This window comes from Pteropus medius, unplaced genomic scaffold, assembly GCF_902729225.1.
Source record: "Pteropus medius unplaced genomic scaffold, Ma_sr-lr_union100, whole genome shotgun sequence".
Taxonomy (NCBI): Eukaryota; Metazoa; Chordata; class Mammalia; order Chiroptera; family Pteropodidae; genus Pteropus; species Pteropus medius.
The window spans coordinates 8,622,989-8,650,012 of NW_024349801.1; the positions used below are offsets into that span (position 1 = coordinate 8,622,989).

The 27,024-nt window shown below is 44.6% G+C and overlaps 1 protein-coding gene across 1 annotated transcript in view; it reads left to right on the forward strand.

Annotated features, from left to right (window-relative positions):
- CDYL2 (chromodomain Y like 2) overlaps positions 1-27,024 on the forward strand; it is a 156,113-nt gene that overhangs the window by 118,867 nt on the left and 10,222 nt on the right. Inside the window, exons 3-6 of the mRNA XM_039888834.1 lie at positions 9,198-9,415; positions 16,608-16,780; positions 22,918-23,128; positions 25,612-25,755. Of these exons, the coding sequence (XP_039744768.1) occupies positions 9,198-9,415; positions 16,608-16,780; positions 22,918-23,128; positions 25,612-25,755 (746 nt within the window). The remainder of the gene's footprint in view (positions 1-9,197; positions 9,416-16,607; positions 16,781-22,917; positions 23,129-25,611; positions 25,756-27,024) is intronic.

Sequence of the window (27,024 nt, forward strand, 5' to 3'; positions counted from 1 at the left end):
TAAATTTGTAATAATCTACTTTGTTTTATCTTGTCTTCCTATGAATTAAGTTTTTGATTTGCTGACATTTTTCTTTATAATTCTTTTAGAGTCTGTGGTAAATAAACTCTCTTGGTGTTGAGATATCTGAAAATGTTCATTTACTTTGGCCTTTAAATGCTGTTTTAGCGGGGTATAAAATTCTTGGTTGACAGTTATTTTTTCTCAGCATTTTGATGGTAGTTCATTTTTTTAGGCCTCTGTTACTACTTTTGCTATCTGTCTGTCATCCCTTTTTGGTAATGAGATTTTCCCCTCTGTGCTATATATTAAGATCTTTTCTTTTGTTCATGACATTCTACAGTTTCATTATCATTTGTCTTTTATCCTGCTTCGTATTCAGAGTACTCATGCAAACTAAGAACCAGTGTTTTTTAAGTTCTGGAAAATATTCAGCTGTTATCTCTTTTAATATTCCTTTCTTAGAGTTATCCCTTGTGTGGAATTTTAATTTGATTCTTATATGCAGAATATTTATTTTTAAAAAAATGTGGGGTTTTTTTGTTTTGAAATAATTTTAAATTTATAGAAAACATTGTAAAGAACCCCTTTTCAGATTTACCAGTTTTTAACATTTTGCCAAGTTTATCTTCTTTCTATGCGTGTGCTTGTGTATGTAAATATATGGACTCACACATAAATGTACTCATAATATATACAAACGATTATATAAATTATATACAAATTATTCTCTTTCTGAACTGTTTGAGTGTAGATTGCGTGCATCACACCTTTACCCCTTAATTTTCAGTATGGGTATTTTCTAAGAAAAAAGATATTCTCTTAAGTCAACAGAGTACAGTTATGAACTTCAAGAAATTTAGTATTGATGAATACTTTTATTCTGTGGTCCATCTTCCAGTTTTCTCTATTATCTCAGTAATGTCCTTTATATAGGTTTTTTCCCCCTCCAATATAGAATTCTGCCCACAATCCCAAGATGGCTTTAGTTGTCATGTCTCTTTAATCTCCCTTAACCTGGAACAACTTCTCATTCTGTGTCTTTAGTGACACTAACATTTTTGAAGACTAGAAGTCAGTTTTTTACAGAGTCTTCCTCACTTTGAGTTGGTCTGATGTTTCCTCAAGATTAGATTTAAGTTATTCATCTCTACTGAAATAGTTGATATTGTTTCTTCTCGCTTATCCATCTATAATTTATCTGTCAGTCTGTCTGTATGCCTTTCTGTCATCTCTATTATCAGTATAAACTTGAGGATTCTTAATTTATGCAACAGTTTATATTCCATTTACTGCCCTTACTTATTTTAGTATTTAAATTGTTCCAGGTTCAACCAGTGAGAGACTCTTCGAGCTGCCTCATATGTCCTATTGACATGCCTGGTTATATTTTTGATCACTTCCTCATTTCCAGGTACAAGATTTTCCAGCCCAAATTGTACCTTGCCTGTCCCAACCTTGGAACCAGCCGTTTCTCAGAAGAGCCCTGGTTTATTCTAATGGAGATTGGTATTTAGAAGCCAATGTCTGGGATCTAAGTGTGCTCATTGCTATTAAAGTTTTATTTATTCTAAGGCCTTTCAGCTGACAGAGCTTGGAAATATATATATTAATATATATACGTATATAATTTTTAAATCATAAGTTCATACTGATACCTCCAATTCCATTTTAAATTTTCCTGGATTCTTCCTCGCCTTCCCCATTCCATATTTGTATGTCTCTTCTTTCGTGTCTCTTTGTATGTCTCTCCATAATATCGTACCTTTATCCATTTGTTCAACCCTATACTGCTCATAAAATAATTTTAGAATTACTCCACCCATACCTCAAGATTTGTTTGAGGGTATATGTAGTCATAATATTGCGTTCAAAAGTGATTTCTATTGGTTCTCGCCCCTTTTAGTGTGCTTATGTTACTCATTTGAAATATGATTAATTTCTTTTTATTTGCTTTCAGTTTTCTTTTACCTAACCTCATTGAGTTTATTTTCTTACTGTGCTTTCATGTACTTCAGGAATTAAACAAAAATATGTCCTCAGAGAAGCATCACTCCTTCCCCAGCTCTTCTCCATTCTTTCTGCCAGTCACCTGTGGGTAACCAAGTTCATTGTTTTGTGGTTTATTCTTCCTGTGTTTCTTTTTGCCAAAAAGAAGCAGATTTACCTATTTCCCCTTCTTTCTTACACTAAAGGTAAAATACTTTTGCATCTTGCCTCTCTTTACTTGAAGATATATTTTGGAAATCACTCCATGTTGATAGAGATAGGTCTCATTCTTTTTTACTGCTGCATCATATTCCATTATGTGGATGCACCGTATTTTACTTTCCCAAATCATGTTTGTATATTTAGGTAGCTTCCAATATTTTGCAGTTGTAAATAATGCTATAAAAATAATCTTATGCACATATATTTTTGTACTATTAGAGGCATACTTTCACATTGATTTTTTAGAAGTGGGATTGCTGGGTTGAGAATAAATGCATAGACAGTTTTGTCAGATATTGCCAAAGTCCCTTACATAGCAGTTGTACCATTTTGCATTCCACCCACCATTTAGAGAATGCCCAACTCCCCACATCCTCTTCAGCAGAGTATAGTTTCAAAATTTTGAACTTCGCCAAGCTGATGGGTAAGAAATATTATCTCAGTATAGTTTTAATTTTTATTTTATTATGAGTTTTAATTTGCATTATTGAGTGAAGTTGAAATCCTTTATTATGTTTAAGTGTCATTTCTTGCAGATATCTGTCTATAGCTTTTGTCCATTTTTTCTTGGAGGATGTTTTGGTCTTTTTGTCTTCAGTGTCTAAATTTTTTTGTACAACTCGGGGGTCTTTGTTTTTTATCTGTGATATGTGAATGTTTTTTCCTAATTGTCATTTGCTTTTTAATTAGTTCTTTACCTCCGTTCTTGTTTCTTTTCTGTCTGCTTTTGTTCGAGAATTTCTTGTTTATTTTAAATGAATGTTTTCCTTGCATCTGTCACTTTGAGCATTCTCAACGTTGCTATTTTAAAGTCCTTGTCAGATTGTTTCATGATATTCATTTTATTTCTCACAATCATTTTAATTTGTGTAACACATTGGTTTTGTTGGCTCGATTTCTAAGCATTAGATATCTTCCTGTTTTGGAATTTTGGTGTAGAGGCTCATTTCAAGAGGGAAGTTTTTGTTTTGTTTTTCTTTGGTTTTTCTCCCTTCCTTTCTCTAATAGTTTGTGTTTGCCTCCACCTGGCCCAGAGCTCCTCATAAAGCCTTAGCTTTGGACAGCACATAGGTTTGTTATTGTTCTGCCTTCATGGAGGGGCCTCATGCCATCCCCTAGTGTCAGGCTGTGGGCCTGGGTCCAGTCTTCTGTCTTGTGTGGGAAATTTGGTCTCTGCTGCCCTTGAGTCTACGTCCTGCCCACCACTTCAGCTCCCAAACCCACTTGCTGCTTTATGTCGATGTTCTGCCTCTCACACACGCCAACGATTAAATTTTTTGTGAGCCCAGTATTTATCTGCATGTTTGCAGCAGAGGGGTTGTGTCAGAGCATAATTTTATGGAGCTTTCTTAATGGCAAGTATTCCTTTGTATTCTGAAGGAAGGAATGTGAGAAAGTTTGAAGGGAACAGAAGAAAGGAAGCTAGCATGACGGAGGGGTTTCCTGTGTCCCAGAAACACAGCATGCATCATTTCCTTTTCTTCTCAACAGTCCTTTGAGGCAGGAGTGGTGTCTCCCATTCCACATGTGGCGTGTGGAGACACAGAGTGGGCAGTGAGCCACCTAGCCTTGTAGCCCATGAGAGGGGATGTGACATGCAGATAAATACTGGGCTCACAAAAAATTTAATCGTCGGCGTGTGTGAGAGGCAGAACATCGACATAAAGCAGCAAGTGGGTTTGGGAGCTGAAGTGGTGGGCAGGACGTAGACTCAAGGGCAGCAGAGACCAAATTTCCCACACAAGATAGGAGACAGGACCCCTCTGAATGCTGGTCTGTTTCACCCTGACTTCAGGGCTCAGCAGTGCGGTCAGTCCCCTGCAACTGGAATGCGCCCTCTCTGGGCATGGGTCTGTGCTTTGGACTTAGAGGGAGGCTGTGGGCTTGGGTGCAGGCAAGTCATGGCTATGAAGACTCACCAGTTAATTCCTCTCTTTTGAAATGACTTGGCATCCTTCAACTAACATTTATGAAGTGCCTAGGATGAGCCGGGCTCTTGCTAATCCCATATCAGTTCTTAAATTAAAATAGCTTAGAACAACCCTAAGAAGCAAGTACTATAGTCCCCATCTAACAATTAAGGAGACTAACGCTCAAGAACTCATGCGACTTCCTAGCTCTTTCCAATTAGCAAATGCAGGGCTGGGAGTTTTATACTGCCTGGCTGTAAAGCCTTCGACTTCCATGCTCCTGGCATGTTCTGTTTTCCATGGCGTCTTCCTTGCCAGCTTGCTGCAGTCTTTCAGGGGAGTACGATGCCCTTGAAAGGGAGAGGCCTTGAAAGCAGCTCCATGTCAGATTAGTACAATAGGCTCTGAGGGGCGACTTTCCTCTGCGTCTCCTAAAACACAGGACCTGTTTTAGCCACTTATAATGAGAAATGTGATGTAATACAGCCACAGATGATGTGAGTTCAGACCCTAAGGAGTCTCTAAGGAGTCTCTTGTCAGGTGATAGTGCATCTTCCAAGTCACCATTGGAAACTCTAGCCAAGCATCCTGATTGAGAAAAAGGCCTTGAATTCACAGAAACACCCCTCCCATTATTCGTTATCACATTGTTGTGTTGTTTAACTGTCTATAATTATTTTAGGTATTAGTTTACTCATTTACTTTCCATCTCCTCCACCCCAAGTAAACTCTGTGAGGGCAGACACCTTATTGCTCTAATTTTTTTTTTTTTTAATTTTTATCATCTAGTGTGATAGCTAGCTAGCGCATAGGAAGTGATAAATCGATTTTGAATGAATCAGTCAATCAAATGGAAGGCAACTGGCTTCAGTCCTGACTCTACTATGTAAAACCTTTTTGATTTTCAGCAAGTTATTCACTTTTCCTTATCTGCAAAATGGACTCACAATGACGGTTTTGCAGGGCTATCGAGAAGGTTAGAGACAACATATTGAGCTGCTCAAAACAGGTAACCTTCACATCCTCCTTCTTGATAACATTGTTTATTAGCACTTTGATTCAGTTGCGGGGCAGGAGGATTCTATTAAACTTTTCCCAGCCCTGGAAAGCGCTGATGTACCAGAGCCCTGAGCTTCTGACTTCTCCCCAGGCAAGAGCCAGTGTCCACTGAGAGCAGCTTCTATGCTGTGCTAACCTCTGCCAGCAGGACCACAGCACGGATGTGCCTGGGCTGCTGCAGAGACCGTGGCCAGCTCCAATTAGGAAGCCCTTCCGAGGAGGTTTTGAGGCTAACCCTGAAGAAACAGCTTCCTTTACACAAGCCTTTTAATTAAATGCTCCCGTTTACTTTCCGGAGTTCATCGAATCGTTTTCCCCACATTGTGGTGTTTGACAAAGCCCAGTTGCTTTGAGTAATGGAAAAGTACAAGATGAGGAGGCTTCATGGGAGCTGTCAGATGACACAGGCCACTGTGCCTCTGTGTCCCTTTGCTGCTGAGTGCTCACCTGCGTGGAGACCCGGCATGCGGGAAGAGGGGTCCAGTGAAGCATTCCTTGGTCCTTGCCTTTGGCTTGGTTCTGGAGATTCCAAGACCCTCATGCTAATTAAGCATCTGAGTCCACCCAGAGGCCAAGGAACAATCCCGTGAACTTCTTGGTGCTCGGTATTATGCTGGTCTGGGCTGCATTGTGTAACAGTGACCTTGACCTCAAAATACTTTATAGTATTGTTGGAGAGACAGGATTCACACAGAAAATATTACAGGAATACTTTTGTGATGAGCCAGGTCATAATGATTACAAAGCAAGTGAGAGACACAGATTTCTTATTTGTTTGTTTACTATGTCGTGGGTCCTTTAAATACGTTAAGCCGTTGGATCCTCTGTACCTGCTTCCTGAGGATCGGCAATGAGGATGTGCCCACTCCGTCCACCCAGAAGTTTTCCAAGGCGGGCAGGATTGGCCTCAGGGGCTGGCTTCTGGTTGGGATGCAGCATTTCAGTCTCCATAGTGAATTCTTTCCCTTCCCTGCCAAAAACACAATGAAAGCTTCCAACAATGCTTAGCACATAGTAAGCCTTTTGCTCTGTTTCTTTGTACCCTTTGTCCCACACCACTGCAACTTAGTGAGGTCCTGTCAGAGAGGTTGCCTCATCCTGCACAGGGCAGTCACACCCCTACCCACAGCAGAAATACTGAATTCAGCAAGATTTCCAGACCTTCATCGGCATTCAAGCATAGGGCATGAAGAAGACTGCTTATATGTGGTGCCCTGGGGTGGGAGGGTGGGCGCCTGCTGATGGACAAATCTCTGCATTGTCTGGATCCTGGTTCTCCAAGCCTGGTCTCCGGAGCGGTGGCCGCAGCGTGGGGTGTGCCCAGCAGACTGGTTTTCCACGGTTCTCTGGGTGGTGCTGGTGCACGCTCAAAAGTGCACCAGGGTCTCAAACCTGCTCGCATGTCAGAGTCGCCTGGGAAGTTGTGGTTTTAAAAAATATATTGTTAACTTAATTTTAAAATGTATTCTTTAAAATACACTTCATTTTTAAAACTGTTTTAGATTTACAGAGAAAATGGGAAGACAACGCAGAGAGTTAACATATACTCGGACTTAGCTGCTCCTATACTGATGCCCTACATTAGTATGGTACATTTGTTACAGTTGAAACAATACTGACATAGTATTACTAACTAAAGTACATACATTACTTAGGTTTCCTTAGTTTTTATCTAATGTCTGTTCCAGGATCCCATCCAGGATCTCATGTTGCTCTTAGTCTTCAGGTCTCCGTTGGTCCCTCTGGGCTGTGACAGTTCCTCAGACTTTCCTGTTGTTGTTGTTTTTTTTTATTTTGGTGACTTTCACAGTTTTGAAGTGTACTGATTAGGGATTTTGTTGAATATCCATCAGTTTGGATTTGTTTGATGATCTCACTACGTGGGTTTTTGAGAGGAAGATCACAGAGGCGAAGTGCCATTCTCCTCACATCGTGATCGAGGGTGCATGCCATCACCGCCACTTACCACTGTGGATGCTGACCTTGATCTCCTGGCTGAGGAGACTTTGGCTTCTCCATCTGCCCCAGCCAGGGCTCTCTATTGTCAAGTTGCTCTCCCCCACACCCCCAGCTTTCCATATTGTACTATGCGCAGGCCACACTCAGAGAGTGGGTAGTTATGCTGCCCTTCCTTGAAGGCAGAGTGTCCACATAAACTATTTAGAATTCTCGTGTGTGGGAGAATTGTCTCTTTTCTCCCATTTCTTCATTTATTTAATCTTTTATTTATTTCATGAATCTTTATTCTTTCAGTTATAATGTAATACTGTAGTTTGGTGCTCAGATCGTTCCATCTTTGGCCATCAGTTGGCACCTGTGTCCTTTTGACATAGCCCCATCATCGTGAAGGTTGTTTTTAATTTTTTTTTACAAAGTCCTTTTAGCCACTATATGCTTGTTTCCTATGCCAGTCCTAGAATCAACCATTTCTCTAGGGAGCCCTGATTTCTTTTATTGAGAATGGTATCAGAAACCAAGATCTGATTCCTAGGTATGTGCTGGCTGCTATTGGGATGCCATTGATTCTGGACCCCGTCAGCTGACAGAGCAAGGAAACGCCCATGTATATGCTAACTTATGTATATACACTTATCTACAACTATTTCCGTATGTAAACGTCTGTATTTGTATTAAGCTAAACGTGAGTTCATATTGATGTCTTCAACTCTAATCCATTATCACATGGGTCATTCTAGCCTCCTCCCCTTGCTTATCTGTAAACTGTCACTTCAATGATGAGAAACCTTATTCCTACCATCTGCCATCTACTTAGTTGTTCAATTTCAGCATGCATGTATCATAGTATCAGAATTCTTTTTTATTATTTTATATTAGTTTTGGGTATACAGCACAAAGGTTAGACATTTATATAATTTATGAAGTGATTCCCCCGATTCCTCTAGCATCCATCTGGCACTACATACAGCCATCACAATAATATTGACTGCATTCCCTATGCTGTACTCTAAATTCCTGTGACTGTTTTATAACTACTAATTTGTGCTTCATCCCTTTGCTTTTTTCACCCCACCCCCGTGGTCTCAAAATTCTTAGCTCATACCTGTCTCCATGGGAGTCAGCTTTATCAGCTGGAGTTCGGTGCTCTGTACAGGTTATTTTGCCTGTAGCTTTACAGACTCCACTCATTCCTGAAGTTCCGTAGGTCAGGACCTTCCCCCTCCCCTCTTCAGTGAGGGGATGTTTCTTACATTTGTAATAATACAGGTAGATTCTTTTATCCCATGCTGCATTCCATCCTTGCATCCCCCCAATCTCTTATTATTATTTTTTAAATTGCATACTTTAAGATACATTGTCTGTGCTATGAAGTTCTTAGGGATTCAACAAATGTTTGTTTTACATGCACCATTATAGTATCATACAGAATAGTTTTACTGCCCTAAAAAAATCCCTAGCACTTAACCTATTCCACCCTCCTCTTATTCCACCTGAACCCCTGGCAACCACTGACCTTTTTACTGTTTCTATATTTTTGCCTTTTCTGGAATGTTATATAATTGGAATCATGCAATCTGTAGCCTTTTCAGACTAGCTTCTTTCACTTAGCAATGTGCATTTAAGATTTGTTCATGTATTTTCATGGCTTGATAACTCATTTCTTTTTATCGCTGAATAATATTTCATTGTATGAATGGACGAGTTTGTTTATCTATTCACCTAGTAAAGGACATATTGGTTGCTTCCAGGTTTTGGTGAATGTGAATGAAACTGCAGTGCTTTTGTTTTGTTTTATGGCCATAGTTTTCTAGGCATGGGTTCCCTTTTGCTGATGGCATCTAAGCAGAAGGAGAGGGGCATCAAGTATCGCATGGGGCCCTCTCTACCCTCTTCTGAATTTGGAGATACAGCAGCTAAGGCCCGGGACCTTCACCACAGAGGGTGCACGGGGTCCCAGCACATCTGACCCTCCCAGTGAAAACCGGAATGCTCTCTGATCTCACTCTTGTGTGATTGTTCCTGTCTTGGTTTCTCACTTGGTGTATCTGATTTTGGAAGGCTCTGCTCTGACCAACGGGGGATTAAACATGCACAGCCCGGTGAAGAGGAAGCTGGACGCAGAGAAGGATTACGTCTTTGACAAGAGGCTCAGGTACAGCGTCCGCCAGAATGAAAGCAACTGTCGGTTTCGGGACATTGTCGTGCGGAAGGAAGAGGGATTCACACACATCCTGCTGTCCAGTCAGACCTCGGACAACAATGCGCTGACCCCCGAGGTGAGGGGGACAGGACTGGAGGGGAGGGTCAGGGTGGGCCGGGTCTTTCACTCATCAGATTGGGGCACTGGCTTTATCTTTGTTCCATCAGGGAGCTGATGAAAATAGCTACCGCCCTCCCCACACATTTAACTATAGGACACAATTTTTTAATCACTTTACATACATTATCTATTTGATCTTTATGACCAGATAATGATATTATCCCATTTTACAGATGAAGACCCTGGTAAACAGAGAGATTCAACCAACTGGTCAAGGTCATAGAACTAGTCAGGGGGAGGCCCCAGAATTCAGTCAAATCTTGGGCTTTTCCAGCGAGGCTGCATCATAATTAACATGTTCAATTTCTCTGCTTTAGATGGAATTATATTTACTCAGCTCACTTACATTTTTTATCGAAATATAATTCACATACTATAAATGTCACCCTTTTAAAATGTACAGTTCCGTGATTTTTAGTATATTCACCAAGTTGTGCAATGATCACCACTAATTCCAGAACGTTTCCATCAGACTAAAAGGAAACCCTGTCCCCACTAGCAGTCACACTGTCCTCCCTCCCCCAGACCCTGGCAGTCACTAACCTCCTTTCTCTCTCATACTCGCCTGTTCTGGACATTTCATACAAATGGAATCCTACTATATGTGGTCTTCTGTGACTGGCTTCTTTCACTCAGCTTAATGTTTTCAAGGTTTATCCATGTTGTGACATGTGTCAGTGCCTCATTCCTTTTCGCTGTATGGATATGTTACGTTTTGTCAATTAGTTCTTCAGTTGACGAAGATTAGAGTTGGTTCTGTTTTGGCTGTTACAAATAATATTGCTACAAACATTTGTATACAAGTTTTTGTGACAACATATGTTTTCAGTTTTCTTGGGTGTATTCCTAATTGTGAAATTGCTGGGTCATAAAGTAACTCTATATTTAACTTTTTGAGGAACTGCCAAACTATTTTCCACAGGGGCTGCACCCGTTTACACTTGCACCAGCAGTTTATGAGGGTTCTAATTTCTTCACATCCTCGCCAACACTTGTTATTTTATCTTTTTTTATTATAGCCATTTTAGTGGCTGTGAGGTGGTATCTCATTGTGACTTGGATTTGCATTTTCCTGATTGCTAATGATATTGGGCATCTTTTCATGTCCTTATTGGCCATTTATTAATCTTCTTTGGAGAAACGTCTATTTCAGTCCTTTGCCTATTTCTAAAATTGGGTTTTTTTGTTGTTGAGTGTTTCGTGTTCTTTATATATTCTAGATACTATACCCTTATGAGATATATGGTTGGAAAACTTCCATTCTTTGGGTTGTCTCCTTTCTAGATAGTGTTCTTTGATGTACAATTTTAAAAAATTTTAATGAAGTGCAGTTTATCTTTTCTCTACATTACTTTTTAAATGCTAATCATACCGATGTCTTAGGTGAATAAAACAGAGAAACAATGAATGCTTAATGCAGTTAGGTAGCTAACATCATTTAAAATACGGGGTTCTTGGGGGCAATGAAGAGTTTATTTTTTAAAGAGATTCTTGATGCTGCAAATGTGGGGAACACTCATCCAGGCAGTCCTCTCCAAGTCGACTGACCTGGGACGGGGCGGCAGCGTGGGAAATCACACGACAGTGCCAGCTGGCAGCGACTCTTCCTGCTTTGTATTTGCTATTTGTCGCATTTCGCCCCACCAGTGCAATTCTGATGCAGGATTATTATGATCCACCTCTTTGCAGATGAGAAAACAAGTTCAGAAAACTCAACAGGCCAAAGGTCGCACAGCTGAGCTGAATGTAAGCTTCAGGACCGTCGCCCTCTTTGCCCGCCATTTGGTTTCTTGAACTCAGCCCAGTGCCTGGCGCACTGAAGACGGTTAACTCCAAACCCCCCTTTTCCTGCCCCTGCAATTCCCTGCACTCCGATGTCCATAGTAGAAATGAAGACACAGGGGTGTGTTGGGGGGACACAGTCAAGGAGTGGCTGCCTACCCAGACTGGGATTGGTAGGACGGCCTGGCATTGCCCCATGTATGCAGTACACTTGGGGAGACCCAGGAAGTTGGATGGCATGGGAGGTGCTGTGTCCTTGAACTTGTAATCACATGTCTTATCACTGCGATTTATATAAACGATGGCTCTCTTATGGGACTGTGGGTGCGATGGGAATGCTGCCAACCTGTAAAGGAAGAGATGTGTCTCACACCTGCCCAGTTTGTGGGGCTGGTGGTTGCTCGTTGCCCTTCCCCTAAGCATGGTGTTCTGGGGTCTCTCCCTCCTCCTCCTTCAGGAACCACCTCAGGGGTCTCTGCTATGTAGACCTCTGTGTAGGATTCAGAGAAGTCCAGAGCCTGTGGTTTACTCCGTGTTATTTTATGCTCATCATGAAGCATCCACATGAGACCAAAGCTTGGATTTTTTTTTTCTACATCACTACGCTTTAAAAGCATGACTTAAAAAGATACACCGTTTCCTTCAATTAATCGAATAAATGTGAAGTCTTCCAGTTTATTCTGTCTCTGGAGCAGCCTTGTGTATTAACTGTCACCTACTTATCCTGGAAAGTGTGTTGCATCCAATGGATTTAAGGTGCATATGTTCTTACCTCCTGAGATGTGGGCTTGGTTAATTAGAGGTTCATTTCTAATTGGTGTCTGTTGGTAACAGAACAGGAGAAGAGAGGAAAAAAATATTGATCTGGTGTTTTCTGCTGTCTCAGCAACCAAAGTGGATTGACCGTATGGATAAGCTAGCTAACTGGGTAAAGCAGGTCTGAAAGAAAGATCCTATGGAAATGGAGAGGTGGAGTTATTGGAGGAACACAGATTTTGGAGTCTAGCAGACCTGGATTTAAACCTTACCTCCACCAACTCACCACTTCTGTTACCTTAGGAAGTTACTTTGCCTCCCTGAGCTTCCTTGTTTATAGAAATCATACAGGATCTTGCTTGTGGAATTAGAGGTGATGTGTGCAAAGGGGCTCACAGGGTATCTGACACATAGGAGGTGTTTAATAAATGTCCCATCATTGTTAAGATGAAACAAGCGAATCAATGGCCAAGCAATGACTCAGTCTTGCTTGATGACGGAGGAACTGGGAAGGGGCCATCTTCACAGTTATAATTGAATTTCTTTTTCTAGTTGTATAGGTGGCATTGGCCTCATGGGCAGAAATTCATACATTACTGGGTTTGTTAACTGGATTCTGAGGCTATCAGGTATGTTATAACATATCTCCTGTCTGGAATATAGCAAAGGACCAGGAGAATAATGAAAATACCCCTTAAGGAAAGAGCCAGCAAAATAGATTGCCCAAAGTCTTGGTGATTTAAAGCTCATCCAGTTCCCCATTAGGACAAGACCCCAAGCCCTCGCTCAAATCCTGGTTTTCTCCAGAGCTCTTGGCCTCAGCAGACAGCTCCATCACCCGTAGGAGCACACCACACGTGCAGGAGTCACACCTCACACCCTGTTGATCAGTCCCTCCATGTCTACACCATCCCCAAGGCCTGTTAACTTTACTTCTTGAATAGCTCTCTAATATGTTTCCTTCCTCGATTTCCATCATAACCCTTATAGTTCAAACTGCTGGACTATTTTTTCTGAACTAGTGTAATAATCTGCTAACAAGTCTTTTCCCTTTCACGTTTCCTGCCCTGTAATTCATTCTCTACAAGGCAGGCAGAGTGATCTGCTGGAAATGCAAATCTGATCAAGTCACCCCTTCTACATAAACACATGCACACATGCACGCGCACGCGCGCTCGCGCGCGCGCGCACACACACACACACACACACACACACACACTTCAAATGTGCCAGTGGCTCCCTATCACTCTGGTTAAGAATCGAAACTCTTAACGTGGCCCACGAGGCCGGTGAGTTCCGATCCTGCCCGCCTCTCCAGCCCTGTCTCTTCTTCTTTTCTCCAGCACTCCAGTCACCCTCACTTCCTTTCATGCTCAGAAATGTGAAACTAGGTGTTACAAGGGTCATTCAGACGAGTGGAATACTGTTTTAGCTCTTAAGGGATTATATTAGTTATCTGTTACTGCATGACAAATTGCCCTAAACTTAGCATCTCAAAACAACAAACATTTATTATCGCACACTTTCCATTCATGGCTTAGCGGGATGCTTCTGGCTCAGGGACTGTCATAAGCCTGCAGTCAAAGGAGTTGGCTGGGTCTGCAGCCTCAGCTGAGCCTCAGAGGAGGATCCAATTCTAAACTCACTCAGTGGCTGCTGGCAGGTCTCACATGGACTATATAGAGTAGCCTCTCCGTAGAGCTACTCATGGTATGGCAGCTTGCTTCCCCTAGAATGAGAGCACCAAGAAGGGGAGATAGCAAGAGAAGATGGCCAAGACAAGCTACGGTCTTTTTGTACCCTAATTTCCTCTTGAAAGGGACATCCTATCACTTTGCTGTATTCTCACGGTTAGACGTGAGTCTCTAGGTCCAGTCTACACTCAAGGGAGGGGATTTCACGGGACAGGAATACCAGAGGAGGAGATTATTGGGGGTCATCTTAGAGACTGCCCATCACAGGGATTTAAATCAGGTAGGAGGCAGGATAAGATAAGGATGCACTCATTCTACCAGGGAATTTGTCGGAAGTGTCAGAGCAGGGATGTAAAACAGCTGGGGCGTCAGAAGAAGGAAGAGCTTGTGTTTAGTCGGGGGATTTCGGGAAGACCTTCGCAATGGTGGTCGCAGGTGAGTGAGATGGACCCTGGGTGACTAAGTTCAGCAAGTAAAGATACGGGGGAGAGAAAGCCTGGTCTCCTTCTTTACACCTGTTTTTAATGGATTTGGTTATCTGCTTCCAACCCGTGGCAGATCAGAAGCTAGAAGTAGCAGAGGAGGAATGTCAGCTTTCTCTAGCTGACACTAACAGCAGGAGCAAGTAGCAGCCAGCAAGTACATAACAAGGAATAAATCTCACAAACAGATACAGGACTTCGAAATGCAGAGCAGTCTGGGAGCATTTGTTACAGAGGCACAGCCCCAGAGCCTCTGAGGGGACTGGGTTGTTATAGGCTAGCAAGTGACCACTGAGAGGTAGTTACATGTGTGCGATGTATTCTGTTTAAGAAGGCAAAGGGGTGTAATAATTTTAGAACATTTTACTTTAAATAAACCAGTTACATTATAAAATTTTGGGTCCTTTGAGAAAGTGAAACCTGCGCTGTCAGTCCAAATTGGATTATCAACACAAGAAAGGCAAAGGAACGCTATACTAACTAGATGTAATTTCTTTTTAATTAAAAAAAAAAAATTGTAGTTTGTACTTTTCTTGCATCAGTAAGACACAAATTTGCTTTCCCTTAAATTCACGAAGGAGGTGGCTTTTTTGTTTAATTTTGTTTTTACTAATTGACAAGTAACTGTGACCTCAGAGAGGCCACTCTATGAGTCATGTGTAGAATCATGTCTTTACAGCAGGCTTTTCTTTTATTTGCCTCAGAGAAATAGAGTTCGTATATAGGTGAGAGTGTGTCTATTTCTGGAGGCAGATGGATTAAAGGACCACAAGATAGTGGCCTGTTACCTTTTTTGATTCAAAATGAAAACCTGTGGTTTATACCCTGTTAGAGTAGAAAGTGCTTCTCCCGTTCTCACAGAGCACAGGCTGGGAGATTCTTGATTTAGATGGATGATTTTTCTGCTTAAATTCATCCATTTATCTAAGTCATCCTGCAGTATGGAATAGTAGAAATTGAAGAGATGTTGGGGTGAGATTTGCATCATGGTTCTGCTTGTTACTGGTGACCTTGGGCAGCTTACTACTTCTTTGAGTGTTCCTTGATTCACCTGCAAAATTGGGATATCATTCCCGTATCTTTCAAGATTTTCATTTGGAATAAAGTATTATGTGGAAATTATCTGGTGCAATCTCTGGTACCTCTAAGTGCTTAATAAGTGGAGGGGGGGGCGGTTTTTTAAAAGTACATTAAAAAATACTCTCATAATATTTCTACACTATATCCTATGATTGTGCCTATTGAATAATTAATAATGATCCTTTAAAAGCCTATTCACTTAATGTCTCCCCCAGTGGACTCTCAGCTGCACCCAGGCTAGTGCATGCCTTGTTTTCTCTTACCATATACTTCCTGTGCTGATTTCTGTTTTTTGCCTAACTTCTGTTGGATTGGGTCATTGAGCTTTCTTTATTTCATGCTCCCCACTTCATTATAATTCACAATGTACTTTTAAGAAGTTATCCTTAAGTTATGTACGCATAGCGAAACCTAAATGTAATTATTACCTCATCACCACTCTCAGACAAATAACCTAGGCATGCTTTTCTCTAGTCATCTGTCCTCTCATCTGACACAATATTATTGCCTAGGACCATAATTCCACCTTGTGCAACCTCCCACTCTCGATTAGTCATCGGTATGATTGGTATGATGATTTTTATAGTCAGTTCTTATATTGATTTATCAATACATTCACTAGTTTCCTTGCTGGCTGTCATTCCTTAGATGCCAATTTTTCTTTCTGAATATTGTTTTTTTCTCCTTGAAGTGAATCCTTTTTTAGTTTTTTTTTCAGTGAAGGTCTAAGAGTAGTAAACATTCCTTTACTAAAAATGCCTAATTTTTACCCTTGCTTTTGAATGATAGTTTAGCTGGATAGAGAATTTGTGTTTGACGGTTGTTTTCTCTGGCACCTTGAACCTTTTATGGGTCTGATGCCAAAGCCCACTTCCCGTGTGCCACCTACGAGCTGTGCGGGGGTCTTAGTTGAATTAAGGATGAGTAAGAGTATAATTAACTGGATTTCTAGAGATGGCTCACGTGCCTTCCTTGGGGTGTGCACAGGAATTTTTCCCACACCTTGAAAAGGGCTAAACAAGCAAATTCTGGAAAAAGATTTGCAGAAGTTTACCAGGGTTAAAGGACTCCCAGCCAAGCTCCCAAGTCTGCAGCCGGTGACCCCACTGCCATCTTCTTAACCGTCTGTGCCTGCTTTGGGGAGGGTGTAGGCGAGCTCTGGTTTTGGTGTTCCTTTGCAAGGTCTGGATGTGGCTTGTGTTCAGGGGAGGCTCCCTGCACAGGCAGAGCAGGTATACTTCCCTCTGTGTTTATGGGCGACATTCAGGGGCGAGGCCTTGGCAGGCTTGAATCAGGAATAAGTGTTTCTTCCAGAAAACACTTAACATCCCGGCAAATCCTTCTCCGCTTGCAGATCATGAAGGAGGTCCGGAGAGCGCTGTGCAACGCGGCCACAGACGACAGCAAACTGCTGCTCCTCAGTGCGGTGGGCAGCGTGTTCTGCAGCGGCCTGGATTACTCCTACCTAATTGGCCGGTTGTCCAGTGACCGGCGAAAGGAGAGCACCCGCATTGCAGAAGCCATCAGGTGAGCTCGGCTTGTGTTTGGACTTGGGGACCTGCCTACGTTTGCCAAATTGAACACATAAAAATACATGCGGCTCAGTTAAGTTCTTCAAACAACAAAGTTTTTGTTTGTTTGTTTGTTTGTTTGTTGTGTTTTTTAGCATAAGTATACCCCATGTAATATTTGGGGTATACTTACAACAGCAAAGTGATTTGTTGTTTATCTAAAATTAGGATTTTAATTGAGTGTCCTGTATTTTCCTGCTTCAATAAGGGATGTCTTCGCTCTCTAGGTTAGATCTCACTTTGTTCTTTTGATGAAAAAGAGATTTTATTTCCTTATATTAAGCCCAGTGTCCGGTAATGCCCATGTGTTAGCTGCATTGCTCCCAGCCTCCGCCTTGGGGTGAAATCTTTGATTTTCTGAGCATCCCTGCATTTTGGAGCCGACATACTCATCACCGGGAAGGAGAATGGAGGGGTCCCCTGGGCCGCTGTGCATTTGCAGACGCAACAGGGTTTGAACGTGTTTTCCCTTCTTATTTTCTGGGGGCAAAAATTGGGATCCTGGGTGTGACATTTGATCCCAACAATCAGTATCTCTTTGGAGACACTGAAAGGTAGTTTTTTCCCCATTCGTATCGATTTATCAAAAGCAAGCGAGTGTGGTTTCCAGCAAGGGCTGTCTCTTGTCCTCCACCCTGGGAAGGGCATATGCACTCGCTTCTGCACCTTGCTCCGTGCTCAGACAAGAGTCTTGGATCAGTGATGCCAATCCGAGTGTTGCCGATCAAGTGTCTCTTGAGAAGAAACACTTATTCCACGGGCTGTCCCAGAGCCCAGGGCCACAGGGCAGGGCTTTCCTGGAGCCTCCAGTCTCACTGTGCTGTGACATCATCACACAGAGGCTCATTCCCACGTGGCTGTGGGAAGCTTCCAGGGGATGCAGAGATGATACAACGACGCCGTCACATGTGGGGTTGAGTCTCAATTCAGGGTGAAGCATCCACTGGAGTCTCTGCTCCAAAACACCTGTGTGCTTCCTGTGGCAGAACTCTTGCACAAGAGATGTGAAAAGCCTCAGCACTGCTATGAGAAAAGGCAACATGCTTTCGCGTTGCCCTCAGCCTGGGTGCAAACAGCCCTGGCCACGTGCATGGCGGTTTGCTCTCTGCGCGGACTCAGCTGTGTCTTTTGGCAGCTGCTTTGTCACGTGGGGTCCCCAGTAAACTTTCCTCCTCACTTATGGGACCATCGGAGATGGGGCGCCCATCTCTGCAGCCTGAGGAATACCTTGGCCGTAACCCGCCGCTGGTTTACAAATTTCTGTGGAGGCTTTAGCTGGATTTCCAGAAGTCCCAAACTTGAGGGGATGCTGAACGTATTAGGTCACTTTGGGAGAAAAGCGGTCACTGGAATTCAGACATTTGCCATCTCATCAGGAAGGCGAGTTCTCTTTAGGCAAAGCGGAGGGAGAGATGGCCGAGGGAGTTCTTCCTGATGCTTCAGAGGGAGCAGAAGTTCCTAATGCATGAGCTGCCGGGACATGGGGAGAGGGAACAGGGATGTCCCCTAGACCACTGGTTTTCAGCCCCGACAGCACAAAGACTCCCCAGGGAGCTTTTCAAAACCCAGCAGCTTGGCAGCACCCCCAGGAGATCCTGATTAATAAATGTGGAGTGCGGCCAGCACACCTTCGGTTTTAAAGTTTCCTCAGTGGTTCTAATGTGCAGCCAGGATTGAGAAGCCCTGCGCCATCCTAACCAAGAGGTTTCTCTACCATCAAAAGCACTAAAAGTTACAGAAATAAAAAGAGCCTCACTTTTTTATACAAGAGAAGAAAGATGGTTATAAGAGAAGAGGGTGAAAGGGAAGGTGATAGAAGGGGTGACGGAGGGCGAGGAACGTCAAAAAAGGATGGACAGGGTGCAGACAATATGGCCTTGTAGAGAAGAGCACCCATGGGTGCATTTGCTGAAATGACCGTGGCTTGCTCATCACCACCAGACGCCTATAGGGAGGCCCCAGCTCCACCAACTGTGGAGCGCACCCTCCAGAGTTTGCAGCTGCACTCCAGAGTTTGGGACACGAAGTGGCAGAGAAGCATTTCCCAGAAAATGTTCTGCAGATTTCCGGAGAAGCACTGTGAGTAGGGCACTTTCGATCAATGGATTTGGGTCACATTGCAAGTTCTGTCCTGGCTCGTGCAGATTTTCCAGGCATGTTGACATAGTTACAGTATGAGAAGTCTCCTGCGACAGACTTTTGTTCAAAATCGAGCATGGTTGAAACATATTTTGGCCATAGAACCTGATAACCTACTGATATCCCTTGCAATTCTTTTGGGACACGCATGCTCTCGGCTGGGCTGACCTCCAGGATCCGGGCATGCCACACATCCGCAGCACCCACAACAGTGCGCTCACCCGACTCTCCCCGGTTCCTAAAGAAAACATGTGCACAAAAGACCTGGCACGCCGTGTTCGCTCTGCAGATGTTCATTGAATGAACTAGCAGATGTGGGAAGAGCTTGGATGATTCATTCAACAGAAGCCTCTCTCCAGGACTCAAACAAAGCTGTCTGCCCTATCCTGGAAGAGAGGCAGCCCTCACCTGACCTCTCAGGTGATGTGATGGCCTGCTGGCAGGTTGCTAGGACCAAGGGTAATCAGATAATCCACGTGAAATACTCAGCCTGTTCTTTGCACATAATAAGTAAAATAGGTATAAAAAATTATTTTCATATTACTACTGTTTCCCCCAGCCAGAAGTTCTAGCTAGGCCTGGGTCTGACCCTGGGGTGGGCTCCTAGAGCACCCCTCTGGGGGCTCTAGGATGACTGTCACCATCACTGTGTGTATCTGGTGCTCATCATACTCCAGCTGACTTGGCTCTGAACTTTGGCAGTGGGAGGCTGTACCCTGTGGCTTTGATTAAAATGAATGAATAGCTGAGTCACAAAAGAGATGCCAGTTGCTCCAGGTGAAATCCAAACATCCCTGTTTGCAGAATTTTGCTCCTGAGTCTCCTTTAGGCCAGGAGAGTGGCTCACAGACCACTGAGAGTGGAATGGAAGCTGTGTCTGCCCTCCCCAGCAGATGTGCCGCCTGTAATAGCAGCAGCGATTTGGGGCTCCCCACATGCCAGGCCCTGTGCTGGGGTCCTATGTAATTCTCATATGGCCTATGGGGACCCACCATTGGCTTTCCCATTTTCTAAGGAGGAAAATGAGGCTGTAGGGGTGGGATAACTTGTCTAAGATCTCACCCCTAGTTAGGGGCAGAGTTGAGATGACCCCGTCTTTTCAGACCCCAAAGTTCCTGCTCCTTCTGCCACATTAGAACAGCTCAGCAGCTCGGGCATGTAGAAGCCATAGAGCTCAGGTTGAGCAGAGGAAGCTGCAAGGTCCAGGGTGAGTGAGATGGACTTGGCTGCTGGGGAAGACGGCAAGCCATTTCCCCAGCACAGCCCCGCTGTTGAGTTAGGATCAGATATCTGAGCAGCAGCATTTGTAATGCAATATCCTGTTTGCTATCTGCCTTCTCCATCCACTGGGCCCTTGCGATACAAATCTTCTGCTTGAGGTGAGAGAAAAAGGATGGGGAGATGGTTTGCACGTTACATTTTTATATCAAGGAAATGAAATGCTTGGACTGACAGGAGGGGGTAGTGGATGGAGGGTCTGGGCTGTGTACACCTGGTCTCCTTAGCCCTCCTTGGGGGTCCTTGTTGCCACTGCACAGAGCTCAGGTTGGAAACCACAGAGTGAAAGCTTCTGGGGAATGGAAGGGGAAGGTTCTGGAAGGTCGTGAGGGCTGAAGTGAATTCCTGAAGGAGCGTCGTGTGGATGATGGAGCAGAGAGAATGGGAGTCTCAGAGAGGCCCACATGAGGTCACAGCAGGAAGGCATCTTGATGGGGACAGACCCTCTTTTTTGAAAATGTTCAACAGAGGCCAGATGGTGCATCCACAGGATGCTGCACCAAGTGGAAGATTTGGTTTGATGACTCTTGAAGTCCTTCTCAAACTGAGATCCAAAATCCTAGAATTGTATGAGGGTCTTTAGGGATGGAATGTCTGTCAAAAGTCACCCAAAGCCTGTGGTTCCAAAGACCCTGCAAAGAAGCCCCATATTTTCTGCAGACTCCAAATGCATTTGGTAAAACGCACTCATTATAACCAATGACTGAGGCCACGAGGTTAAGAAGTTAAGCCAGGAAATGGGCCACTGGAAAACCAAGAATCAGAGAGCCATGGTGCCAGCACTCGCTTGCTGTAGCATTGTCCTTTTTTGGGTCAGCTTCAGTGGGGGCCGGCAGTGGCTGGGATAACTGTCATCTACTCACACGGGAGTCAGGAAATGTGCTGCCTCAAGCTGCTGTAACAAATAAACCCCAAATATATATATACATAATGGTTCAATTGTGATAGAAATTTACTTCTCGAATATGTGAACCTAAAACAGATGCTACAGATTAGCCTGTGGCAGTCCTACAAGTGGCAACCCAGGAACCGGATTCTGTCCATCTTGTGGCTCAACAAACGTTTTCCGAGACTGCCACACTTTCAGGATGAAAGCACTCAGTGTACTGCATGGCGGGAGGGTTCCATGCACGGGGCGTGAAAGTGTCTGTGTGGTTTCCACTCACATTCCATTGGCCGGCTCTTGGTTACTAGGCCACGGCCAACTTCAAGGGAAGCTGGGAAATGCGTTCTAGCAGTGGACGCAGGTAGAAGAGGGAAAGATATCAGTGGACTCGGGTAGAAGAGGGAAGGACATCAGGTCTGGCGAAGAGCTCGTGTGTCACTGCTACACATCTGCAGTCTTTGCTCTCGTCTTGGGGGAATCCTTTACTATTCAATAGCTATTTACTGAGTGTTAATTCCAGCGTCTATGGAGACAACATGTATGCAAAGGTCTCATTCTGCAGTGCACAAGGCAGACCTGTGGGTTTTCTTAAGAAGCTGAAGGGGAGGAGAACTCAAAAACAAGTAAGTAAGCAGATAATTAGGATAATTGCAAATTGTGATAATGGTGTTTTCCAAGAACTCTCAGAAGGCCCGTGCAGCTCATGCACAGTGAGCAGGAGTGTAAGAGACACGAGATAAGCCTGGAGACGTAAGCAGAGGCAGCCCAAGGTCATGTTTGGGAGTCTGGATTTTATGCTTGTGAGTTCTTGGTAGTTTCCAATCTGCCACCTGAGAATAATGAAGGATGCAGGCTTCACTGGACATCTTAGATCTTTCCTCCATGTCCAGATGAATATTAAAATTTTATAGCTCTGACATAGCAACTAGGGGTAGAAGGCAAAAAGAATTCTAAGGCACAGGAAGTAGAGGTTCTTGTAGGAGGCTCCGCTTAATAGATAAAGATACAGGCTATAACCTTGCTCAGTACAGCAGGTCAGGGAGGTAAAATATTGCCTAATCCTGTAGCCATGATTTCAGATGCCTCCAAGGCAACACAGCATCTTTCCTCAATTTTGGTCAAAGCCAGCCTGAAAGAATCTGGCATTCTTTACGTAATTCAGAATCATACGTTCCTGCTATTGAAAGAAATCTTAAATGTCATCAATCTTCATTCATATCCACCATCTGTAGCTTCAATTCCCTCTACAACATCACGCAAAGTGATCATCCAGCCAAAATTGGAATGCCTCCAACAATGATGAATTCACCACTCCACCCTCAGCCAGTGCCGTTGGAACATTCCTTCTTTCCTTTAGTTTAGTTATACCTCTTTGAAACACCTCTTTTTGGTTCTAGTTCTGGTTTTGGTTCTGAACCTTAACATTCAGGTTGTCTTCATTAGGATATTTACAGTTTGTCAATATCTAAGGTATGGAAGGACAGACAGGGTAACCCGTGCAGGGCTGGCTCAGTGGGCATGACCTGAGGCCATCTGGGCAGACTCCAACATGTCACCCCATCAAATCCTCTCTGAAAATCTGGCACCAACCCCTGAGTGTCCCAGGCCTGTGACTGCAGCTCAGTGGCTCAGCATCTGGGAGAATGGGACCCTTGCCTGGCACCCACCCCATCTGACAGCCTGCTTCACAGTACCTGGGGAAGCTTATTCAGCCTGGGGAGAATCAAGGGTGTCCAGTGGTCTCGGCAAGCCTGGTCACCTGTTAAAGAGGGTCTTCTCTTTCCACCCAGGGACTTTGTGAAGGCCTTTATCCAGTTTAAGAAGCCCATCGTGGTGGCGATCAACGGCCCTGCCCTGGGCCTGGGCGCCTCCATCCTGCCCCTCTGCGACATCGTGTGGGCCAGCGAGAAGGCCTGGTTTCAGACCCCTTATGCCACCATCCGCCTCACACCCGCCGGCTGCTCCTCCTACACCTTCCCCCAGATCCTGGGCGTCGCGCTGGTAAGCCTCCCCGTAAGCAGGCAGAGCAGTGTTCAGGCAAGGCCATGGAGTCCCCTGTAGGCTGTAGTCACGTTCTGCACCAGCAGCCAGAAGCAAGTCTGTGCAGGAGTGAGTCATACTAACAGCTGACGCTTAGAGAACACTCAGTAGGGCCAGTGCTTGACAGTCGTTAACTCAGTCTGTCCTCACACGGCCCTGTAAGGTAGAATAATTGTTATCCCCACTAGACAGATAGGAATATTGAGAATCAGAGAGGTTGAGTGAATTGTCCAGGGTCACACAGTGGTAATGACAGTTGTGGCTTAGGAACACAGAGTCTGCGCTCTTAACTAGAATACTACAAAGCAGACCCTGCCCCTGAGGAGTGAGACTGAGATGAAAACCCCCAGGATGCGAGAGGGGTTCAGCAAGTGCGGTTGGTCTAGTAGGTCTGTGAGGTGGTGTCGCTTTGATGTGGTGCCGTCTTCACCAAGGTCTCCTCAGGATCGTTGGTTAGCAGCTCCCTTGGATTGCTGGGAGCATTCAGCCTGCAGACACTAGGGGTCCTGGGAGTCCCAAGAAAACTGCCAAAGAATCATGACTCCAGACAACAGGGCCAAACCCCACAGAGGGGCGTTCAGCGGCACTGCCCAAATGAGTCTGGAAGGACGGGAGCCCCCATCCCATCCTTTCTGTGTGGGCTGTCTCTCTTTGGTGATAGCACGAAACAGGAATAGTAACTAAGAGACCAACACAGATCATTTCCTCAGCCCCCAACCCCACTGGCAGCACGTGGTCTATGCAGCAGGGCCTACAGGTGGGAAAGACCATTCGGATTCATCATCTTACTCAGAGCTCCTTTAGGCTGCTCACCAGTAGCAGAAAAATGAGGCAGGCAGGGAACCCAGGAAGCAAACACTGCCGTTTGATCTCAGCCTCTGTGTTCCGCCCCAAATCAGTGCCACTCCAGTTCCTCCCCATCCTTTGTGTTCACAAAAATGTTAACATTGTACATACAGTCTTATCTCTTTCTTTCTTTAATTTCAATCATTTCTGAAACTCCAAGAATGTTGCTGATTGAGACATGTTCTTCTTGCTGATTGCATCCTGTTTGGCTCCTTCTACTGAGTTCCTCCCTTTCATTTCTCCTTCCTGAGACAGAGATGTTTCTAAATAAGTATAATGTCATATATTTGTCTTCCATCCTCTAACCAATGCATGTCATGAGCTTATTACCAACCTGATAAATGCTTCCACTATGGCCTGAGAAGTTGTCCTTTGGGTCATCATGACCCATCAGTGACAACCAGAACTAAGTGGGAAGCGCTGCGTGAATGCAGAGGCTAAGAGAGCTTGGCATTTCAACATCGATCCAAGAGCGGCTGAGCATATGGGGCGGGAAGGAAGAGTCGGGGAGGCAGGTGGTTGGCAGGTTAGGGAAGGGGCTCTCTGCCCTGTGAAGGAAGGTAGCGATTCATCCTGAAGGAGGTAGGGATTCATCCTGAAGAAAGGGGGTAAGGATCCTGTCACATGGCTGTGACCATTACGCCTAATTACCAGTGCGGGAGTCACCTGTTGCTAAGTTTCAGCAGTGACTGCACTGTGCTCTTTCTTTGCCCAGGACCTTATCCATGCAGCTCCTCCCAACCATGTATGACAGCTGTGAGCTTCAAAGCAAAAGGAAGCTCTTTGCGGAGTGGGGTACAGAGTAGCCCTTGGAAGCGGGGGTGGCTTTCCACCCTTCAAGACTGGGCAGACCCTGTGCCCAGCCCTGGGCCACCATGAGAGATGTTCCCCTGCTTTGGCATTATGGTATTACTCAAGATCTTTCTGGCTACCAGTGATGGAAACACTTTAACTGGCTTAAGGAGGGGGAAAATTCAAGACTGATTTCCATAGTTGGCAAGCTCGGAAGTAGAATATCACTTGGGGGCGACAGGTCCAGGAATTCAAGTACCATCAGTACTTTCATTTTCCACTCCTCCTTTCTTTGTGGACCTGACCCTGCGCAGAGCAGGGACACAGCAGTGAGTGGCCCTGGACTCATCGACTTTAGCCTCCAACTCGAGAGGGAGAAAGACTCTTCCCCACATCTCCAGCTTGGAATGATCTAGGGTAGATCATCTCTTATCCCCAGGCCAGTTGTCAGGGCCAGGGGATCAGCACGGAAATGTACCCAGCCCGAGGCGTGCGCACACTCCCGTGGGTCTGTCGCCAGACGTGGGGAGAGGTGTTGGCAGACGAAGCCACTGTAGGTACATGGTTGCTTTTGAGAACTTAATGAAAGCTGGAGACCCTCTGCTCAGAGAGAGGCACATAGACACAAACGTTTACTTGTAGTTCCCAAAGTTTATCGGACCCTGGTTAAGCATCCTGCCTTCGAGAGCTGTTAGTGAGGCCTGGGCTTGCCATGTGCTGGGCTTGCACGTGGCAAGCCCAGGCCTCACTAACAGATGTGGGAGGTGCTCTGGGCTCTCAGCCTACCCCTGCCTTTGCTTTTTCAGGCCAACGAGATGCTCTTCTGTGGGCGGAAGCTCACCGCCCAGGAAGCATGCAGCAGAGGACTCGTGTCCCAGGTTTTCTGGCCAACCACGTTCAGCCAGGAAGTCATGTTGCGGGTCAAGGAGATGGCGTCCTGCAGTGCGGTGGTGAGTTCCTCTGTCTTTGTGTGCTTGTCATTGCAGTAGACCCACTTTAAAGATCTTCATCTTCAATGAGGCTGAAAGGGACTAGTTAAGTTGCCAAAGGTCGTGCAGGAAGTACATGAAAGGCCCTGTGTAATTTAACAGATGCCTCATCTGTGTGTTGAGAACTTAAATCTAAGGGAGATGGTCAGCATTATTAGACATTCCCCATCATTTCCAGTTTGAAAAGCTTCCCAGAAGAGATTTAAACTCTGGGGTGGAGTGCATTGCTCTAAGAGAAAGTCTTAAACACCCCAAACACACAAAACATCTGTAATTTTCGAAGAAACAAGAAGCAAAGGCAAATAGGACAAAGCTTATTCAACCAGCCAAGAGATAAGAAGAAACAGTCCACACTGTCCTTGTATTTCATTTCTCCCGCCCACCGAGCTCTTGGCACTCTTAAACATCACCGTTTGACTCTGAGGACACATTGAAAAATAGATAAATAAATAACACCTCCACGGAGGTGCCCATTTTTAATTAAGTGTCGATTTTATCTCTTAAGTCACTCTGAGCAGAGTATGGAAATATCCTGTTGAAAGGTGGAGAGAAGAAGGCCCCTCCCGGAACCCAGGGCCTGCTCAGGAAATGAGGAAGGTGCTTCGGGAGAATAGAGCTGACGGGCTCTGTCTGTTGTGGATTTATGGGGCCAGACTCACGGCCCTCCCTTCCTTCTCCCCGTCTACCCTGAACCCCCACCCAGCTGTCATGCCTCTCTTGATTTGCCTCGTTAGCCTTTATTGGGCACCTCCTGTATGTGAGCTCTGCTCCCTGGAAGCCTGCAGTGCCAGTGGTGATGGCGGGGTGCTGGTGGTCCAACATCACTGACGGACTTATTATGGGCCAGGCACTTTGCAAGTCTCTTGATTTGAAGTCTGTTTCAGTCTTCCTGATGACTGTGGTGACTTACTCATCCCACTTTGCCTGGAACTTTCCTGATTATAGCAGGAAACCCCATGGTCCTAGGCAAACAGGGATGGCTGATGACCCTAGAGTCAGCTGCACAGAGAGGTGGGTAGAAATTTTTTAAAGTATTTTTTTTATTAATGTATGATTGGCATATATGATATAATAGCTTCAGGTATACATCATAGTGTGTCTACAATTATATACCTTATGATGTGGTCACCATGATATGTCTAGGAACCATCTGTCACCATGCAGTTATCACGATATTATTGACTGTATTCCCTGTGCTGTACATGAGATCCACATGGCTTACTTATTTTA